Genomic DNA, 18,239 nt, shown 5'->3' on the forward strand with positions numbered 1-18,239 from the left:
ATCTTTACCTTTATTCTCAAATAACAATTGGTAAACAGATTTTTGTCTCTGAAAACTAGATATGGCAAATTCATTATTGTTTGTAAAATATTTGTAAAATAAAAAATCATAAAATAATGTTTGTAAAATATTCTCAGGATTCTATCTACAAGCAAATGTCCAATTTGTTTTGCTCCTGTGGTAAATCTCAGAGCCGCCTAGTCAGGTTGAAGGGTGGTTATCCTCCTCTTTTAAAAACAATCATAGCAATCATGTAATTTGAGCTTTAATGCATGAGAGCCATTTCAGAATGGGGTAGAGATTCTAAGACACCCACCTTTCGGATAGAATAGAGATATAGGAACAAGGACAATATTTTTGTTTATTTGTTTGTTTGTATCCTGCCTTTATTATTTTTACAAATAACCCAAGGCAGCAAACATATCTAATACACCATTCTCCACCTATTTCCCCCACAACAACCATATAAGGCCAAGAGAGAGTGACTGGACCGCTCTGGCTTTCATGGCTAAGGTGGAACCAGAATGCATGGTTTGCCAGTTTCTAGCCTGATACTTAGCCACTCGACCAAACTGGCTCTCAATAAACATGATGGGGATTCAAAGGCATTCATAAAATATGGCACGAAGGTGGGTGGGGGTGTAGGGGTGGTTGAATATCAAAGACAGAAAGCTTTTTTGCTATAAGCTTTCTTTGAGATGTAGTAGTTTAGAGTCCAGAGGAGACTTGGGATTATTTTATTACTCTTCCACAGAGAAAATTCAGAAAACTACAGAAACTTTGAGATGACCGTTTCCTTGGGAAACTACCTAGCTTTCTTCATATAATTGTAATGCCACTTTTAACTGTCATCCCTCTAGCAGGCTTCTAGTATTTTCCAACTACTTTTTCCATTTTTTTTTCCTTTACCTTACAAAAATCCATTAAGGGAGAAAAGATGTAATTCTTCTATGATTTTTAAGTGATACAGTTATAGAGGCCTGTTAAAATATAACATGTAACTTGTTTTGGTAAAATAATTTTGTGCAAGGGACTTTTAAAAATAGGTGTTTGAGGCATGTAGAAGAGTAATAATAATAATAATAATAGTAGTAGTAGTAGTAGTAGTAGTAGTAGTAATAGTAGTAGTAAAGTTGGAAGGGACCTTGGAGGTCATCTAGTCCAACCCCCTGCTCAGGCAGGGGTATTGTTGAGTATATTCATACCATCTTTCAATACATTGTCAAGTTCACAAAATAAGTAAGACAACCAAAAATGCAATAAAATAATTATCAATAAAACTGCTAAACAAAATAGAAGCAATTAAACAAAAATCAAAAGTATTAAAATTCAGTAACAGATGCGCACCAAAAAACAACAAAAACATGTTGCAGCATCTTAACCATTTAGTAGCATGAGCTTTTGTTGACTAAGCCTTTCTAGCTGACAAACATGCCATAATAAATCTGTTGAGAATTTTAGGGCCCAAAAGACCCTCTGTTGTTTCTGTTGCAACAAACTGACATAGCTACCCTTCTGAAAGCATAAAAGTGTATGCTAGGAAAGACTATTTACGGAATATATCCAGGGAAGCAACAGATGAGCTTTTGTCGAGAAGGATTTCCATAACAAATTCTCCAACTAAGATGCTCTTTTCTTCAACCTGACCTTAGTTGGCCCTTAAGAAGGATCCAGAGGGGGGAAAAAATCAAGTAGGACTAATGGGAATCCAATACCAGAAAATTCAGAATTTCTCTCCTCTTGATCTGAACTTCACTGCCCAAGAATAGTTTTCTTTGCCTCGGGTCTTTCCCCTACTTCTGTGGAGTGCGTTAGGGTGCTTAATAGCTTTATTCCACATAGAGGTAAGAAGACACAGAAGAGAGAACAATCCTACTTTATCTGCACTTATTATTATGTATGTTGTAGACTATCTTTCTCTAATTTAATGCTTTCTAGCTATTTTGGATTCCACAGAAAAAAGCTAAGTATTTAGGAAATGCTTAGACTTGAAATCCAGCGTATCTGGAGAATACCAGGTTAAGAAAGACTATACTTGATCATGTGGAAAGCATTCTTGGCTCACCCTTCTTTTGATCTCATTTTAAGAATAGCAATAGCACTTAGACTTATATACCACTTCACAGTGCTTTACAGCCCTCTCTAAGCAGTTTACAATCAGCAAATTGCCCCCAACAATCTAGATCCTTATTTTACCAACCTTGGAAAGATGGAAGGCTGAGTCAATCTTGAGCGGGTAAAAATCGAACTGCCAAACTGTTGGCAGCTGGCAGTCAGCAGAAATAGTCTGCAATACTGCATTCTAACCACTTCTCCACCAGTGTGATATAGAAGTGTCCCAAAGGACCATGGAATCCCATTAGACTATGGAACTGACTATAGGGCAATTCCTGTCTCTCAGTCCCACTTACTTACTTACTTACTTACTTACTTACTTACTTACTTGCTTGCTTGCTTACTTACTTACTTGCTTACTTACTTATTGGAGTAAAATAAGGGAAAATTTTCATGCCTATTGTCTTGAGTTCCTAAAGAAAATGGGATATAATTGAGATTAAACAAAATAGATAGATCAGTAAATGTATGTTTCTGCTTCTTCATGTTGTTTGTCTTTTGTAACTATTTGTACATCTCAGTTCCAAGGCTTACTTTACCCCTCTCAGCATTTTTCTTTTTATGTTTTTAATGAACATTTCTAAATTAAGAGTTCCTAAATGTCTGAATTAAACCTGGAGGGACATTTCACTGTTACACCTGAAAAAGTTTATTGTTGGAGTGTAAAACCTGGGCACAAAATAGACCTGATGTTATAGGGATGAATGCATCAAATGACATCAGATTTCTCCAAAAATAGCAACTCCTGAGATGTGTGAGCATAGTGTTCAAGGCTAATGGGGAATCTTCTCCTTCCCCCATGTCACATCTCTACTAAAAATCACACTCCCCCACTATGATTTAACTGCGGGAGGAAAATTTCCACTGATAACAGTGAGTGCCTTCTTTCATGCTAAATATTTAGTTATTTGCAGGACAGAATGAAAAAAAGTCTCCCATTTCTCTTCATCCTTTTGAATTTGTTTTTCATTTTGCATCCACTTAATGAAAAGACATAGCAGAAGTTTATTAATCAGGAAAGAAATGAAATACAGTATAATATCATGCAATGATGTAGCAAAGAGTTTCATCTTTGTCAGTGATTTTTGTCCACCTCATAACTTTACTTTCTTCATTATTATTTTTTTCACATATTAAGAGATTATTTTGTGAAACACAGAATTAAAGTAGAATTGTAAATAAGGGTTGGGCAAGGACTGGAGAAATTTTCAAATTTTTCAGCTGTCAATTTCTAGATGACTTTAGGCAAGGCAGATTATTATAAAGTAAAATCATTAACTCATAACTAGAACTATGAAGTAAAACTGACAAGATTTTAGCCAATTCTATACCTGATTCTCTGTATGAGAAGATCATTTTCAGTGAATTGGTTAAGTTTGTCAGTAGGAAGATAGTTAGACAGACATGTAGGCAGTAAAATGTATGTGGGAGTATATTGTATATGACATAATTTTGTATCTTCTTTAAAGTGATGAATGGTTATATGGGGGAAGAGAGATGATAGCGTGGAACCACAACTGGATTTAGATGTAGTGAGGCCCTAAGCTAAGGGATGTTCTAGAAGCCCTATTTGACAAGTGCAACAGAGAATAAGGCTGTTTGACAACTAAATTTGGCAAGAATGGCAAATAAGATGCGTAACAAACCCAAAAAGAGGAAATGTCCTCTTTGAACAGAAGGTATTGCTGCATGCAGAAGCGTATTTTAATACTGAGGTTCATGTAAGCCCTATAGAAGAATTTAATTTACTTTCATGAATGCAATTATAACTATAACAAATGAAAACAATCTAAAATTTTGAGAGACCTCTGCAGATTGTGAGGCCCTAAACTTGTTCAGTTTATGCCTAAACCTTGCTCTCCTTAGACCCAAGTTCTTTGACTTCATTGAAAGATCTCAGATTGATCCCTCTCCAGATGATGCTGTACGGGAACTATGCCTTTGGGGGAACTGATGGAACATATTTTAATATTGTTAGAAGCAAGTATTTTTAGCTCAGAGTTGAACTGTGGGATCCTTGGTGTTCTCTGACCAAAATACCTCCTCACCAGCAATCAACACCCATATGGATAGAGATTAAAATCAAGTTTAGCAGTAGACCAACAATCAAGAAGCAAATAATAACCTGAATCAAGGAACCACCAATTCAGACAGTAAACAACAACCTAATCAAGGAACCATCAAGATCACTTCCATTAAAACTGACAAGCCAAGTCATAGTATAATGCAGTGATGGTGAACCTTTTAGAGACTTAGTGCCCAAACTGCAACCCAAAACCCATTTATTTATCTCCAGGTGCTGGGTGGACGTGGCCAACTGGGTGGGTGGGGCCATCTTGATGATGCTTGTGGGGGGGGATGCCTGTGGTAGCCGGGCAAGGTTGGGGGAGATCCAGGGATCTCTGGCAGGAGGGGCAGTGGGCTGGAAGCTCATCCTGCAGGGTGAGGCGAGGCGAGGCAGGGTGGGTGTGCCAATTGCCGCAGGGCATGGCAAGGCGAGGCAGGGGCTGGAGCAGCTGCTGCCTGACACCATTGACCTCCACACACAGAGGGCCGTGAGCGCATGGGGGATGACAGTGTCCGTCAACAGCAGCCCCATCGACATGGGCGGAGATGGCTTCGGGGTGGCCCTCACCTAGTGCCGGCCCTGTCTACATAGTGGCTCTGATGGGGGCAGCAGCTGCTTCTCCTTTTGCTGCTCTGAGCCCCTTGACCGTCCAACCACACAGGGAAGCAGGAGGCTGCAGTGGTGATTCCTGCATCACCAAGCCTGGTCAGCAGCAGAACTGGAAGCAAAGCTGTGCCACCCATCCTCGCACTGGTAGGGGCAGCGGTGGCGGGGGAAGGCGGAATCTGGCATGCACCCACCCTTTGTTGCTGCTCCCCACCAGCATGCACCTCCAGGATGTTCATGCAGGACGATGTGGGGTGGCAGCAGTGATGGGTGGGAGTGCGCCACAGCTCACCTTCCCCCACTGCTGCCTCCACCAGCATGAGGATGGGCAGCATAGCTTTGCTTCCAGATCTGCTGCCGGCTGGGCTTAGCAATGCAGGGATCACCACCACCATCTCCTGCTTCTCTGTGTGGTTGGCTGGTCAAGGGGCTCGGAGCAGCAGGAGGAGCAGCAGCTGCCATCCCTGTCAGAGCCACCGCACTGCAGAAGGGAGATGGCAGCTCTGATTCCCCCCTGCCAGCCGCCCGCTCAGCCCTCTGCTTGGTGCCCCTTCTATGCAATCCTACTATGCAGTGTGGATGAGAGTCTCGGCCGGTGGGGGGTGACTTTCCTCTGTGGAGGCATCCCAGCCCTCCCTCCTCCCCCACCCTCCTGTACCCTCCCCAGCCAACCCTCCAAGCAGCCCAGCCCAACCAAGATGGAGGGAAGGCGAGGCAGAGAACCGATTGTTAAATGATTTGAAACCCACCACTGGTCACTGCTCACTCACTCTCCCACCAAAACTGCTCCTTTTATAGGTTCCCTCACCCTGCCCAGCTCTCACAGCTGTTCCCAGACTCCACATGTGTGGAGTGGGGAAGGGGAGGAGCCCAGCCCTGCGTCCCTCTGTCTGCGGCAATGGTGTGCATGCCCACAGGGACGGCTCTGCGTGCTGCCTGTGGCATGCATGCCATAGGTTCGCCACCATGGATATAGAGAAATAGAGTTGTGAAAGGAGATAAAGACAGCTATGTTGAAAATATAGCTTTAAAAAAAACCCAGAAAACAGAAATTTTTGGAAGAGCAGAAAGATGGGAATGTTGCAAGCCTAGTAACACTGAGCCTGTCACCTCAAACAAACAAGCAAACAAACAAATAATGTGCCATACTACAATCTGCTATTTGCAATGTGCAGATAGATTTAGAATACTGGTTAAATCATAGGCAAAATTTCTCAGCTGTGTTTAATCTTGTTATGAAGTAGAATGATATGCCTCACTGTGTCCTCTGCAATTTTTACACATAAAATTTCAAAAAAAAGAACACTTAGCATGAAGATGCTTTTATTATAATGGCAACTTTTCTTATTCTTCATTGCAGTCTAGCAGATCTCCAATATTTTTACTGTCTTGTTAAATTGAGGAGGTTGCTTGAACCTTCCTTCTACCGCCATATATCCACACTGTAGAGGTAAAAGGATTATTTTTTACTTTGCCAATTTGTGAACCTTACTTTTACTAGTGCTTATTGCACCTTGAGCTGAAGTTCTCTATTAGAGCAAGTGGATATTTTGAAAGTGTATATTTTTGCAAATAGATATTTTGACACTGAGCTAGTGCTATTCTTAGGAGATGAAATCAACAAGCTAGAAATAGGATCTTGTGGATTTCATGACATTCAAACACTTGCAAAGAATGTAAAATCACTGACAAATAATATATTGAATACAGATAATCTCTGAGTTATGGGCATTCTCTTACCGAATGTTCGAAGTTACATGATAAGCGCCCCCTAGTATTTACAAAAAGTCCCAAAATTACAAATGTTGCCACACCATGGCAGTCATTCACCCTTATGATGGCAGTTGTTCACCCTGGCTATTCCTTCCCTCCCTCTCCTGGGTCTCCCTGGCACTAGATGTATGGATACTCACCTTGTGAAGATCGAGAAATCCTTTGCTTTCTTGGCTGTTTCGGTGCTTCCTTCAGTGCATTCGCAGAGAATGGGGGCCTAAAATAATGCAAAATCATGCGAGATCAGTGGCACGAGATCTCAGGTTATTGATCTCACATGATCCCATGGTAGTTTAGGCCTCTTTTCTCTGCAACAGAGAATAGAATGGAAGTTAGGGGAGAAACAGACTCCAGGGCACACAAAAGCCTTCCCCAGCTTCTGGGCCTCGGAGACTTGGAGAGCCCTTTGAGGCCCAGAACTAACCTCTGAAAGCACATGGTTGCCACCCACAGCCTCCATCTTGGGCCTCTAAGGCCTGGAGGAACCTCCAAGGTCCAGAACAGGCCTCCGGAGGCCCGTTAAAGTGTTCCCAGTGTCCATTCCATTCCGTTCTAGCAGCAGCCCGGAAAAGGTCTCCAATGCCAAGATATTATACTGGAGGATGCTTCAGCAGGGCTCCAAAGGCCCAAACTGGGCATCAGAGGCCTTTTCTTGCTGCTGCCATCTGGAAAGGACAACTGGGGATGCTTCGGCAGGGCTCCAGAGGCCTGATCCGGGCATTAGAGGGTTTCCCATGCTGCTGCTGCCCAGAAATAATGTGGGGGATGCTTCAGCGGGCCTCTGGAGGCCCTTTCTGGTCCTCGGAGGCCTCCTCCAGGCTTCCGAAGCCCGGACAGGAGGCAGTGGGTGGCAGTGGCTTCCAGAGGTCCATTTGGGGCCTCAGAGGCCTCATCCAAGCCTCTGAGACCTAGAATAGAGGCTGGGGAGGTAGCCATGTGCTCCCAGAAGTCCTTCTGGCCTCAGAGGCCTCCCTCTGTTCTTGCTGGGAGCACAGAAAGAAACTGAGAGGCTGGAGAGGTGACAGATCTTCACGAGGTAAGTGACCCGGCATGGCAGGATGGGGGGAGCAATTGTGGGCCCTCAGGGGAGGGAGCATGAGGTATTTCAGTGGCGGCCTTGGGTGGTCTGAATATGGCCTGTTCCATAACTAGGCCTCCCATGGCCTTCCCCACCCTGAGATACCTTATGTTCATTTAACAAGCCATGCATTCACCCACACATTAAATTAGCGAATGCATGGGTGAAAGGTACGAGATTCCTTCCTACGAATCCTTGAGTTATGAATGGAATGGGCAGGCTCCATTACATTTGTAACTCAAGGACTACCTATAATAATTGTTACAATAATCTGCTTGGTCAAATGCTGTGATTCCCTTTTATAGCTAGTTGCACGACATATACATAGACACATTTGTTGCACAAACATTACATTAAATCATGGTTTTATTAACTATAATTAATTAAATAAACCATAACTGGCATGACTCATTTACCACCATTTTTTGCAAATTACAGTAGCAAGACGCACAGGACACAAACAACCATAAAACTATTTCTACCTGTGGTCTAACAGAGGGTGTGACAGAATGGTTCTTGGTGAAGACACACACACACACAGAGTGAGAGAGGGAGGGAGGGAGGGAGGAAGCTATTAAATATTTTCAAATTTGAGTGATCAAATAAGATTTTGGTCTTTTCATTCAAATTCTTAGAAGATTTAGGCAGAAACCCTAAAATCTTGGGAGTTTGGGCAATCTTGTATGATTCAAATCATTGCATTTTAAAAATTTTGGGAAGCTGCAGGCATCACTTGGAGTCAAGTGTCACAGTATTTGCAGGCACTACACTGCCAAACCCTTGGCCTTCCAAAGTTTTCAGGGAGAAGGTGGAAGTACATATTAAAGAAAATTGGGAACTGTTTATTTAGTGCTATATGTAAACCAGGTCATACACTGCTGAAACTGTTTTGTTTGAAAGCTACCAACTCATAAATTATTATTCAGGTTATCAAAGCAAACAATCACAAACTTAATAGTTATCTTTCTAAAAGTTGCAATCCTGTTTTATATAGGCGGACTCTATGGAGATTGTGGAGGATTCTGTTCAGTATGCATTTTTAAGTAAATCAATATAACTATTACTTTCTAGATTAACACACAGATCAGAAAATAGTGATTCTGAAGATTGCTTTTCTTTTTAGTTTTATATAATTGGATAAGAAAATGTCAGAAATGGACAATAAAATTATTACTGAATCAGTTAAAATATTGCCTTGGCTAGACTGAGACTTTCTTAAGAATCATTATCTGTAAGATGATGAACAAAAATATAAGTGCAATATCAGTTAAAATATGATAAATATCAGAATTTGGCAAGATTAGCCAAATGGACCAATATCCTTTCCCGGCATCTTTGAAATTCAACAGAAATATTATTTTTACTAATTATTTTATTATTTTATTTATTAATTGGTGGGGCAATGTTGACCTATTTTTCAGATTTTTAAAAATGATTTTAGGGGGAGAATAAGAACAGTTGACACCACAAGCTTTTATTCCCCATCTTTAAAACCAACCATTTTTCTTGCACATATCTCTTTGTTCTAAGAAGCTATTTTCTCTCATCATCACTCTTATTCTCCCACCTAAAAGTTTTTTTTAAAACGCACCAGAAATTTTAGCTACTTCTATTAGCATACTGAGTGTAATGTATTGAGGTGAATTACTTGGAATTGTTGAAAAAATGGTCATAAGACTGTCAGTAAAGAGCCAGACTTTCTGTCTATATGCTAATTATTTGTGTTAAAAGCGGGAACTAATACTTGAATCCTATTGGCCGCCACCTAGTTGCTGAGTGTATAAATAGGTGTGGAGCAACAGTTATCCAGGCTTCTGTTTAAACCATTAATAAAGAGTTGTTTGTTCACCTGTTGCCTCGTCGATGCCTCACCAATCACCAAACATAACACTGAGATTGGTGAGCAGTAGTTTGGTATTATATCCAAGTCTGCCAATTATTTAATAAAATATGGTCTAGCAACATGTGTGAATAGATTATTGTCTTAGACTAGCTGAAGAGGCTTGATCAACTTCTGCTCTTCGTGAGCCCCAAATACATAAATGACTGGCATCCTCATGAAAATGTGACAAATTTCTGTGTTCCTGGGGACCATTCTCATTCCATATTACTGTCCTTATAGCAGAAGTATATTTTACAAGGAGGTCATAATATTCTCTCAGGGATCTGCAAAATCAAAACTACTTACTAGCCTATGTTGAAAAATAATACAATGATAAAATCCCATCAAGCAATCATGAGAAGTGGTAGTGGAAGCAAATGCATCAATTTTAATTTTTAATATGGTAAATATTGATCAATATAACCCACATAAACAAAAGTTCTAATTTTTAAAAATAGGAAGAGATTTCAAGAGAAAAAAGTTTTTAAAACACTGCTAAATGTAATAGAAAATCTAGAAGAAAAATGTTGTTTTTGACAGCCTGAATAGCTGTTTCTTTCTTAGCCAATTAAAGTATGGTTATATTTTTTCATTATATTTTGAATAACATTTGTTGCTGCTGCTAAGGCGTCACATTTTTTTAGGGGAAATGATCTAGCCCACAGGTCAGCAACCTGCGGCTCCGGAGCCGCATGCGGCTCTTTGAGCCTTCCTCTGTGGCTCCCAACCTCCTCTGCCTTTGCAGAGAGAAACAGAGACAGACAGAGGCAATTGCACTTCCCTGCTTCTCTCTCTCTTTCTCTCTCTCTCTCTCTCTCTCTCTCTCTCTCTCTCTCTGGGTGTGTGTGTGTAAAAGAGAGTGTACTCACAGTGTTCTCCGAGGAGCTGAAAAGCTTACTGGGCGGAGCTCCTCCCTTTGCTGCGTCTCTGCAGGAAGCAGGAAGGGCAGGAGAGAGCTAGCTAGCCCAGCTAGGCTGACTCAGGAATTCTGGGAGTTGAAGTCCATGAGTCATAAAAGAGACGAGGTTGCCTACCCCTGAGCTTGTTGGACAACAGCTTGAAACTTGCCAGGTGAGCAGCAGATAGGAGGGGGGGGAGAGAGAGAGAGAGAGAGGGAGGGAGGGAGAGAGAGAGAGGAAAGAGAGAGAAAGAAAGAGAGTGGGGGAAGAGGAGTGGCAGACCAAGGGCAGATAGAGAGAGAGGGAGTGAGAGAGAGAGACAGAGAGAGAGAGAGAGAGAGAGAGACCCTTTTGACATCTAAAATGAAGATAACACTGCATATATCCTTTTTTTAACCTCTGTGTGTGTGTGTATGTATGTGTGTGTGTGTATGTGTGTGTGTATACACACACACACACACATATATATACATACACACACACACACACACACACCTATAATAAAGGTAAAAAAGGATATATGCAGTGTTATCTTCATTTTAGATGTCAAAAGGGTTTTGCGGCTCCTGGTGTTTTGTTTTTGGTGGGAAACGGGTCCAAGTGGCTCTTTGAGTGTTTTGGGTTGCCTACTCCTGATCTAGCCTGTGGACTGACACCTGTTTTGAAACATTCTTCTTGTTTCTATTGTTAAATGGCATAATTAGTAGCCATTTCCCCAAGGTTGCAAAAATAGGTGTTAATTATTCACAATCTAACACATTTCCTTATTTCTTTAGACTTAATGACTCTGTGAAACTATGATGGGCATATAAATGGCATCTTTCTGCCTTATTTGATAAAAAGAGTGAGTTTATGCATTGCACTAAGGCAGAGGTGGGGAACTAAGGACCCTTTATTACTTGTGGACTTCAACTCCCAGAATTCCTGAGCTAGCATGGCCCACTCAGGAATTCTGGGAGTTGAAGTTCACAACTTATAAAAGGGCCATAGTTCTTCACCCCCGCACTAAGGGACGGCTAAACAAACTGTGGGTCACTGATCCTCCCCTTCAGTTATCCACTTTCAACAGATTTCTGTGTCGCCTGCTTCTCTCTGTTTTGTTCTGCCACCGTCTTGGTATATAATGTTCATAAGGGCAGTTCTGAATATATGGGACAGTTGGTTGAGTTCAGATAACATGATATATCTTAAACTAGAGTGATTGCATAATTCATGTGTTTACATGACCATGTTATACCTAAGCATATACAATAAATGATATGATCTTTGAACAATAGTAATGCACTTTTGTCTTCTTCCATAAGCGTATTATTTTTGTAGACACACATGATGAAATGGTGAGGGAAGAAAAAGCCGCCACAACTATCCAGATAAAACTTACAAATCCTGATTATCAATGACTTAACAAGATGGTTATCGTGACATTCTAAGACAGCTGAATATTTCCACAAAACACTGAACTTCAAGCTACCTAACTCCAATTACACTTTATCAATATGTTGTATGAACCTAATCTGCATGATACAAATGTCCTCCCTCTCTCCCTCCCAAGAAAGGGATCACTAAGTATTTAACATAGTGTTAAAATATCCTGAAAAAATAATTAATTTCATTTTAATACACCACACATATCTTAAATCTTTTTACATGGCCTTGTTTCCTTTTGCATTACAGCATCCAACAGAAGCTGGTTTCATACTCATAGGCTTGTCTCAAAGGTGCTCTTTTTTTCAAAAGGCAACTGGGCTGCTTTTTCCTTGAGGAAGAGGAAGACATTTCACTTCTCATCCAAGAAGCAACTATGACCTGCAGACAGAGAATCTCCACAGACATATTTCTAGGCTTAGCAATGATTTACTTAGCCATGGCTAAATAAATTACCTTTGGCTGGATATACTGCATATATTACCAACCAAAATCAAACTAGCTCTGATGTGACATCCAGTCTAATGGCATTAAATATTCTTATGAATCATCAATAAGATTTCAATGAGTAGGATTCATTAAAGTAGCCTGCTTTAAATCAGTAACTGAACTTAAGAAATAAGTCATAGTAACCTAATAATTTGGACTTCCTTTAGAGCTAAAGTGGCCAAAAGAAAGCTAGAAAATTAACTAAAAAGATTACTATTCTAGATATTCCCACATATCTACCCAGAGAGAAGGATAATTTCTAGTTAAGCAAAAAACAAACAAACATGGTTTACAGACCAGAATGTGTTGGTTTCTTCAACCTGTTGAGCCAGAAAGAAATCATTTTATGACTTCTTTTTGATACACGAATCCACAACCAAATTCAGGGAACACCAAGGACTTCACAAACACTCTGATTTTTGTAGATGTCAAGGGCATCTCAATACTTTTTTGCAGGGCCTTCATTGCTACCCTACCAAGTGCTAGTCTTTTATATATTTCTTTACCTGTGTGGGGAAAGGCGGAAACTATCTACTTCATTGGTATCTTTATTATCAGTTCTAAGCCTGGTAGCTATACCTGTTGTCATGTGTCTGGTCTTCTTTATATTTAATCCCAGACCCATTGCATTTTCAGTTACCAGAGTAGTGTCATAAGCCCAGCAGAGATATTGAAATTTCTTTTTCCTCATCTTCTTCAAATAAACCTTCTTCAATATATATTCAGAATTAGTTGTTGCCAAACTGGAGTCAATCTGTTTTGCCAGGGTTTGTCCAAACAGTGGTTTCCTACAGGTTTTGCCTGAGGCCAGTGAGATATTCTGAAATTCTCATTTTCCTATGGACATTTCACATTGACAGTGGACAAAATCAAAGGCCTTTCTATAATCAATAAAACATATTTACCTTTTCTTTTTATTTTTTGGTATTCTTTGGCTTTCCCTAATTATCTAACATGCATCAATGATAATATCACTTGTTCCTCAGCCTTTTCTAAATCCAACTTGATCATCTGGCATCTCACTTTCCATGTAATACTCTAATCCCAAACATTATTTTGCTAACAAAAAAATTAAGGATATTACCTGATAAATTGCATACTCTGTCAAATTAATTTTCTTTGGTATTGATATTTTGATTGATTTGTCACAATATCTTGGCCACTGGATAGTTTTCTAGATTTGCTGGCATGGTTTAGTTACAACTTTACTGGTTCTTCTTCTGTAGTTTGTCATATTTCTGACTTGACAATGACCAGAATGCTGATCTAGGATCATTGTTTATCACTAGAGTTTCTTGAAAATAGGTAACATCTTATAAGATATTGTAATGGTATGTGACAACGACCTTGAGAGACAGGGAAGGGCCACATCCAGGGGAATAATTCAGTAAGAGACAGTTTAGCCAGAAGTAGGAATAAAGGCATGGCAAATGTCTCAGAATTACCCTCATTAGTTTCCTGGGCTGTAAAGGCAGGTGAAAAATGTGCTTTCAACTTGCAAGATTTTGTTACTGTAACTGTAAAGTAAAGAAGAATTAGTTCATCTGGGTGTCCTTCATACCTGGACTATCTTCTATTGCACAGAAGTTCAGCAAACAATTTCCCTCCTTGTCTGATATTCTTTGAATCAGTTATAATCTTAATTGAAGAAATAATTGCCTTGACAGACACTTGTAAGTCATTCCCTGCTTTATTTCTGTTTCTGGGGCCATACTGCCTGTTTTTTTCTTACTATTTCCAACTTTTCATTCCAGTGTTTACCCTCAAGCAATAAATCTTGTTTGCATATTCTGTCAATTTCAGATTGAACTTAATCATAAAACTTGTCAACTTCTTCTTCAGCTTCAATGATTGGACCATCAACTTGGATAACCATCATATTAAAGGTCATTGATTGCATTGTGCCCAAGCCCTGTCTTTGCAATATCCTTCCTGACTATGAAAGCAATGTTTTTTTTGTGTGTGTGCCCTTAGTAAACAGTATGAACTAACTGAAAATGTCCGATTTGCTGGTGCCTAAGATGTAAGTGTATAATCAAGTTACTTTATATTTCATTGCCTTGAATATTCTTATGTTCATTTTTCTTATACTTTATGTTGACAATCTATTTCTACTGCTTCAGATTTTTTAATCTGCATAGAAGCAATGTCAACTAGACATCCCAAAGACTTTAATCTAGATCAGTGGTTCTCAACCCCATTTGGGGTCGAATGACAATTTCATGGGGATCGCCAAACAAGGCTGTCCGCCATTTTTTTCCCCTTTTCTTTGGCCACGCCCCTGGCACCCGGTGATGTATAAGTGGTTGGGGGGTCACCACAACATGGGGAACTGTATTATGGGGTCGCGGCATTAGAAAGGTTGAGAACCACTGATCTAGATGCATCATAAATACCATTAATATTCTGAAAGACCTCAGCTCTTCCTCATTATCGTATTGAATGCCATTCAAATTCAGGAGCCCATGTCATCAGTCACTCTCTCTCTCTCTCTCTCTCTCTCTCTCTCTCTCTCTCTCTCTCTCTCTCTCTCTTTCTCTCTCTCTCACACACACACACACACACACACACACACACACACACACATCTGTGTGGTTTTCTTAGTAAAATACAATCATGGTTTACTTTTGCCTTTTCCCCACATTATAGCATTGACACTAAAGCCATCATCTATCTACAAATCTCCAACATCTTCTTATATTGCTACTATCATTATTGATGCTGTTTATTTCAATGGGAGCACTGAGATAAGGTGCAAGATAATTCTTTATATCTGGCTAGCTTATGAGATCTATGGATTGCCCCCATTGGTATGAGTAAAGATATTTGGGATAGAAATGTGGGTCTTTTGGGGCCTAGCTCTGATAAGAAGTGAATAACTGTTCTGTTTGAGGAAGCAGGTACTAAAGTCCAGTGTTCCTGTTTTAAGTAGTTATGTATTTCTTTTCTTCAAAGTAGTGCTTCTTACAACCTTCTCTCCCTATAAGTAATCTGCATTTTGTTTTTGTTTTCTTTCAGTTTCTTTCTTTCTGTATTTGCTGTTTCAGAATGTTTGTCTGTCTTTGCCCACTTGCTACCTCTTCTGCAGAGAAGGGGTACTTGGGCCGTCATCCTCTATTAAGGTCTCTTGATCATTTATGTTTTAATTTTAGCTCCTTGGGAGCGGTTTTGATGTCTTTGTGATCCCCTCAGTACTTGTCTTGCTGTTATTGTCTCGTCTTTTTCAAGGATGACGGCCTTTTCTGCCCCTGTTCCCACACAGTTTTTCTCCCTTTCCCTCAGAAATTTCCTGGAAATCACTTTGTAATCAAAAGTGATAGGAATTAACTCTTTGCTCCTCAATTTCTAACCTATTTTGGCCCAAACCTAAAATCTGCAAAAACTTGCAATCTACCTAACCTACCTTTAAAAGTCAGAAATGTATGTGACTTTGTACAGAAGCTGCCTGCATCTTGGAATGAGAATGCAAAAATCAAGTGTTTCATTCCATGGCTGAGATAGTTGGTTGCTTACCAAAATGAAATTCACATGAGCAGCTAGTTGGCACTTTTTCTGGCTCGCCCTATCCAGGATTGGGAGTGAGGATCCAATCTAATGGAAACCCAGTTTAAGCCCACAACTGATTTTTCTTTTTCTTACCCTTACTAAATTTCTCCCATCAAGCATCCATGATTTGTTTTCTTCATTATTGAGATAAGTGGAAAGATGCTCTGACTCCCTCTCTGCTTTCCTTCCCTCCTCCAAAATTTGCGTAGATCCTGAGAGGACTAGTGCCCACATGATCTCAGCAGATGATGCAGAATATCCACGGGAATACCGCACCCTGGGCAATGGCACACGCCGCTTCTCCAACGTAGGGTTGGTGCACACCTCAGAACGTCGCCATACTGTCATTGCTGCCCAGAGTCTAGAGGCTCTCACAGGGCTCCAGAAGTCTGAGATGGAACGCAAGAGGGATGCATTCATGGACCACTTGAAGAACAAATACCCACAGCATGCCTTAGCAATTCGAGGACAGCAGGACAGGATCCGGGATCAGGTAAGAGCAGCTTTTCTCTATCACAAAATTATTTTTCTTTTGACAGTGATAGGACTTAATCTAGTCCTGATAGATTGACAAATAATGTTTTTGTAATCTAGTGTTTCTCAATCTGGACAATTTTAAAATGTGTCAGCTTCAGCTCCCAGAATTCCCTAGGAAGCCTGCCAACGTTGAGAAACATTGTCCTAGACCAGGGGTAGGCAACCTTGGCTCTTTTATGACTCATGGATTTCAACTCCCAGAATTCGTGAGCCAGCTATGTTGAAGTCCACGAGTCATAAAAGAGCCAAGGTTGCCTACCCCTGGTCTAGACCAAATCAAACTGGAAATGTTATCTGGATGCTTTCTTGTATATACAGCATTCTCTTCCTATTTCCTTAAAGCCCAAGTTTATTGAGATGTGTTTCTGACATTGATATGAAATGGTGGTTCACCCCCCAAAATGACTAAAGTTCTAGTCACTTCATTTCCACAAGTTATTTCTGAATAACTTATATAGGTAGTCCTCGACTTAACAATAGTTTGTTTAGTGACCATTTGAAATTACAATGGCACTGACCGTTTCTCACACTTATGACTGTTGCAGCATTCCCAGGGTCATGTGATTTACATTTGGATACCTGACAACTGATTCACTTTTATGATGCTTGCAGTGTCCCGGGGTCATGTGATTCCCTTTTGCAACCTTCTGACAAGCAAAGTCAATGGGGAAACCAGATTCACTTAAAAATTGTGTATTACTAATTTAACAACTGCAGTGATTCACTTAACAAATGTGGCAAGAAAAGTTGTAAAATGGGACAAAACTCACTTAACAAATTTCTCACTTAACAACACAAATTTTGAGCTCAATTATAGTTGTAAATTGAGGACTACCTGTATTACAGATTTAAGTACATTAGTCTACTCTTGAGAATAAATATTACAGTTTAATGAAAGCATTGTCAATGTATAATAATTTTGAAGCACTCTCATGAAATTATGATTTCCCAGATTTTTTTAAAAGAAATTACTGAAGCTAATTATTTCGGAAATTTTCAAATTGGAAGTATTAGCTATATTTTAGAATTTTTACCAGTTTTCATTCCATATTCTAGTCTTTATTTGGAAATTTTTATGTTGCACAATTATTATCTGTTTGAATTTTAATGACATTATTGTTATACCTTTGCTATCAGTTGCAAAGAGTTTTTTTTTCCTGCCATGGACCAAGAGCAAATTGGGGCTAAGGCACATTTCCCCTCAGTTCTCCAGGCTTAAAGAAAAAATGGCCTTTGCAATCAGAACTGCAAAGATAATCCTTTAGCTCAATAGATTATCACAAATTTGAAACTAGAGTGAAATGTAAAGATATTCTATTTCTCATGTGTTTTATTTGGAGATAGTTTGGACAAGGACTCCAGTTACATTTAACTTTGTTTTTTTTTTCTTTGTCATTATTCTAATAGTAATATTTTTCCCTTTATGAAAACTCCTCCTTTCAGGAATTGATCTCTGTGTTCTTAAATGTTCAAATCCATATACTGCAATGTGATTTTTAAAAAATAAGAATCCTTTTGGCCTTTTATGTTCAAGTTTAACTAGGATTAAATTAGGTTATTGCAAGATTAAATTTAGAACATTAAATTAGAAGAGTCTGTTCTGGATTTACACACACTTTGGAGCAAGATTTACAATTGATTTACAAAATTTATGTTTGGGAGTAATTTGTTTTTCAAATTGCTAGGCCAAGGTAGCTCTACAACTTGCTTTGCCCTTCTAACAATATCCAGATTATTTCTTAGTTGCTTATGTTCTAGGACTTATAGTTTGATTATGTTCTAGAGAAAAAAATGTGGATGAAGATTAACAGGCTATGGAAA

At 39.6% G+C, this 18,239-nt stretch overlaps 1 protein-coding gene across 18 annotated transcripts in view; it reads left to right on the forward strand.

Annotated features, from left to right (window-relative positions):
* The window catches only part of SRCIN1 (SRC kinase signaling inhibitor 1), a 386,975-nt gene that overhangs the window by 196,625 nt on the left and 172,111 nt on the right, over positions 1-18,239 (forward strand). For all 18 annotated transcript variants that reach the window (XR_005555471.1, XR_005555472.1, XR_005555473.1 and 15 more), the window contains one exon: positions 16,091-16,374. Coding sequence is in view for 15 of the 18 variants with exons in the window: in XM_039333051.1 (XP_039188985.1) it covers positions 16,091-16,374 (284 nt within the window). In the remaining 3 variants the exon portion in view is untranslated. The remainder of the gene's footprint in view (positions 1-16,090; positions 16,375-18,239) is intronic.

Source organism: Crotalus tigris, unplaced genomic scaffold (assembly GCF_016545835.1).
Source record: "Crotalus tigris isolate CLP2741 ecotype Arizona unplaced genomic scaffold, ASM1654583v1 scf7180000024472.5447098, whole genome shotgun sequence".
NCBI classification, from domain to species: Eukaryota; Metazoa; Chordata; class Lepidosauria; order Squamata; family Viperidae; genus Crotalus; species Crotalus tigris.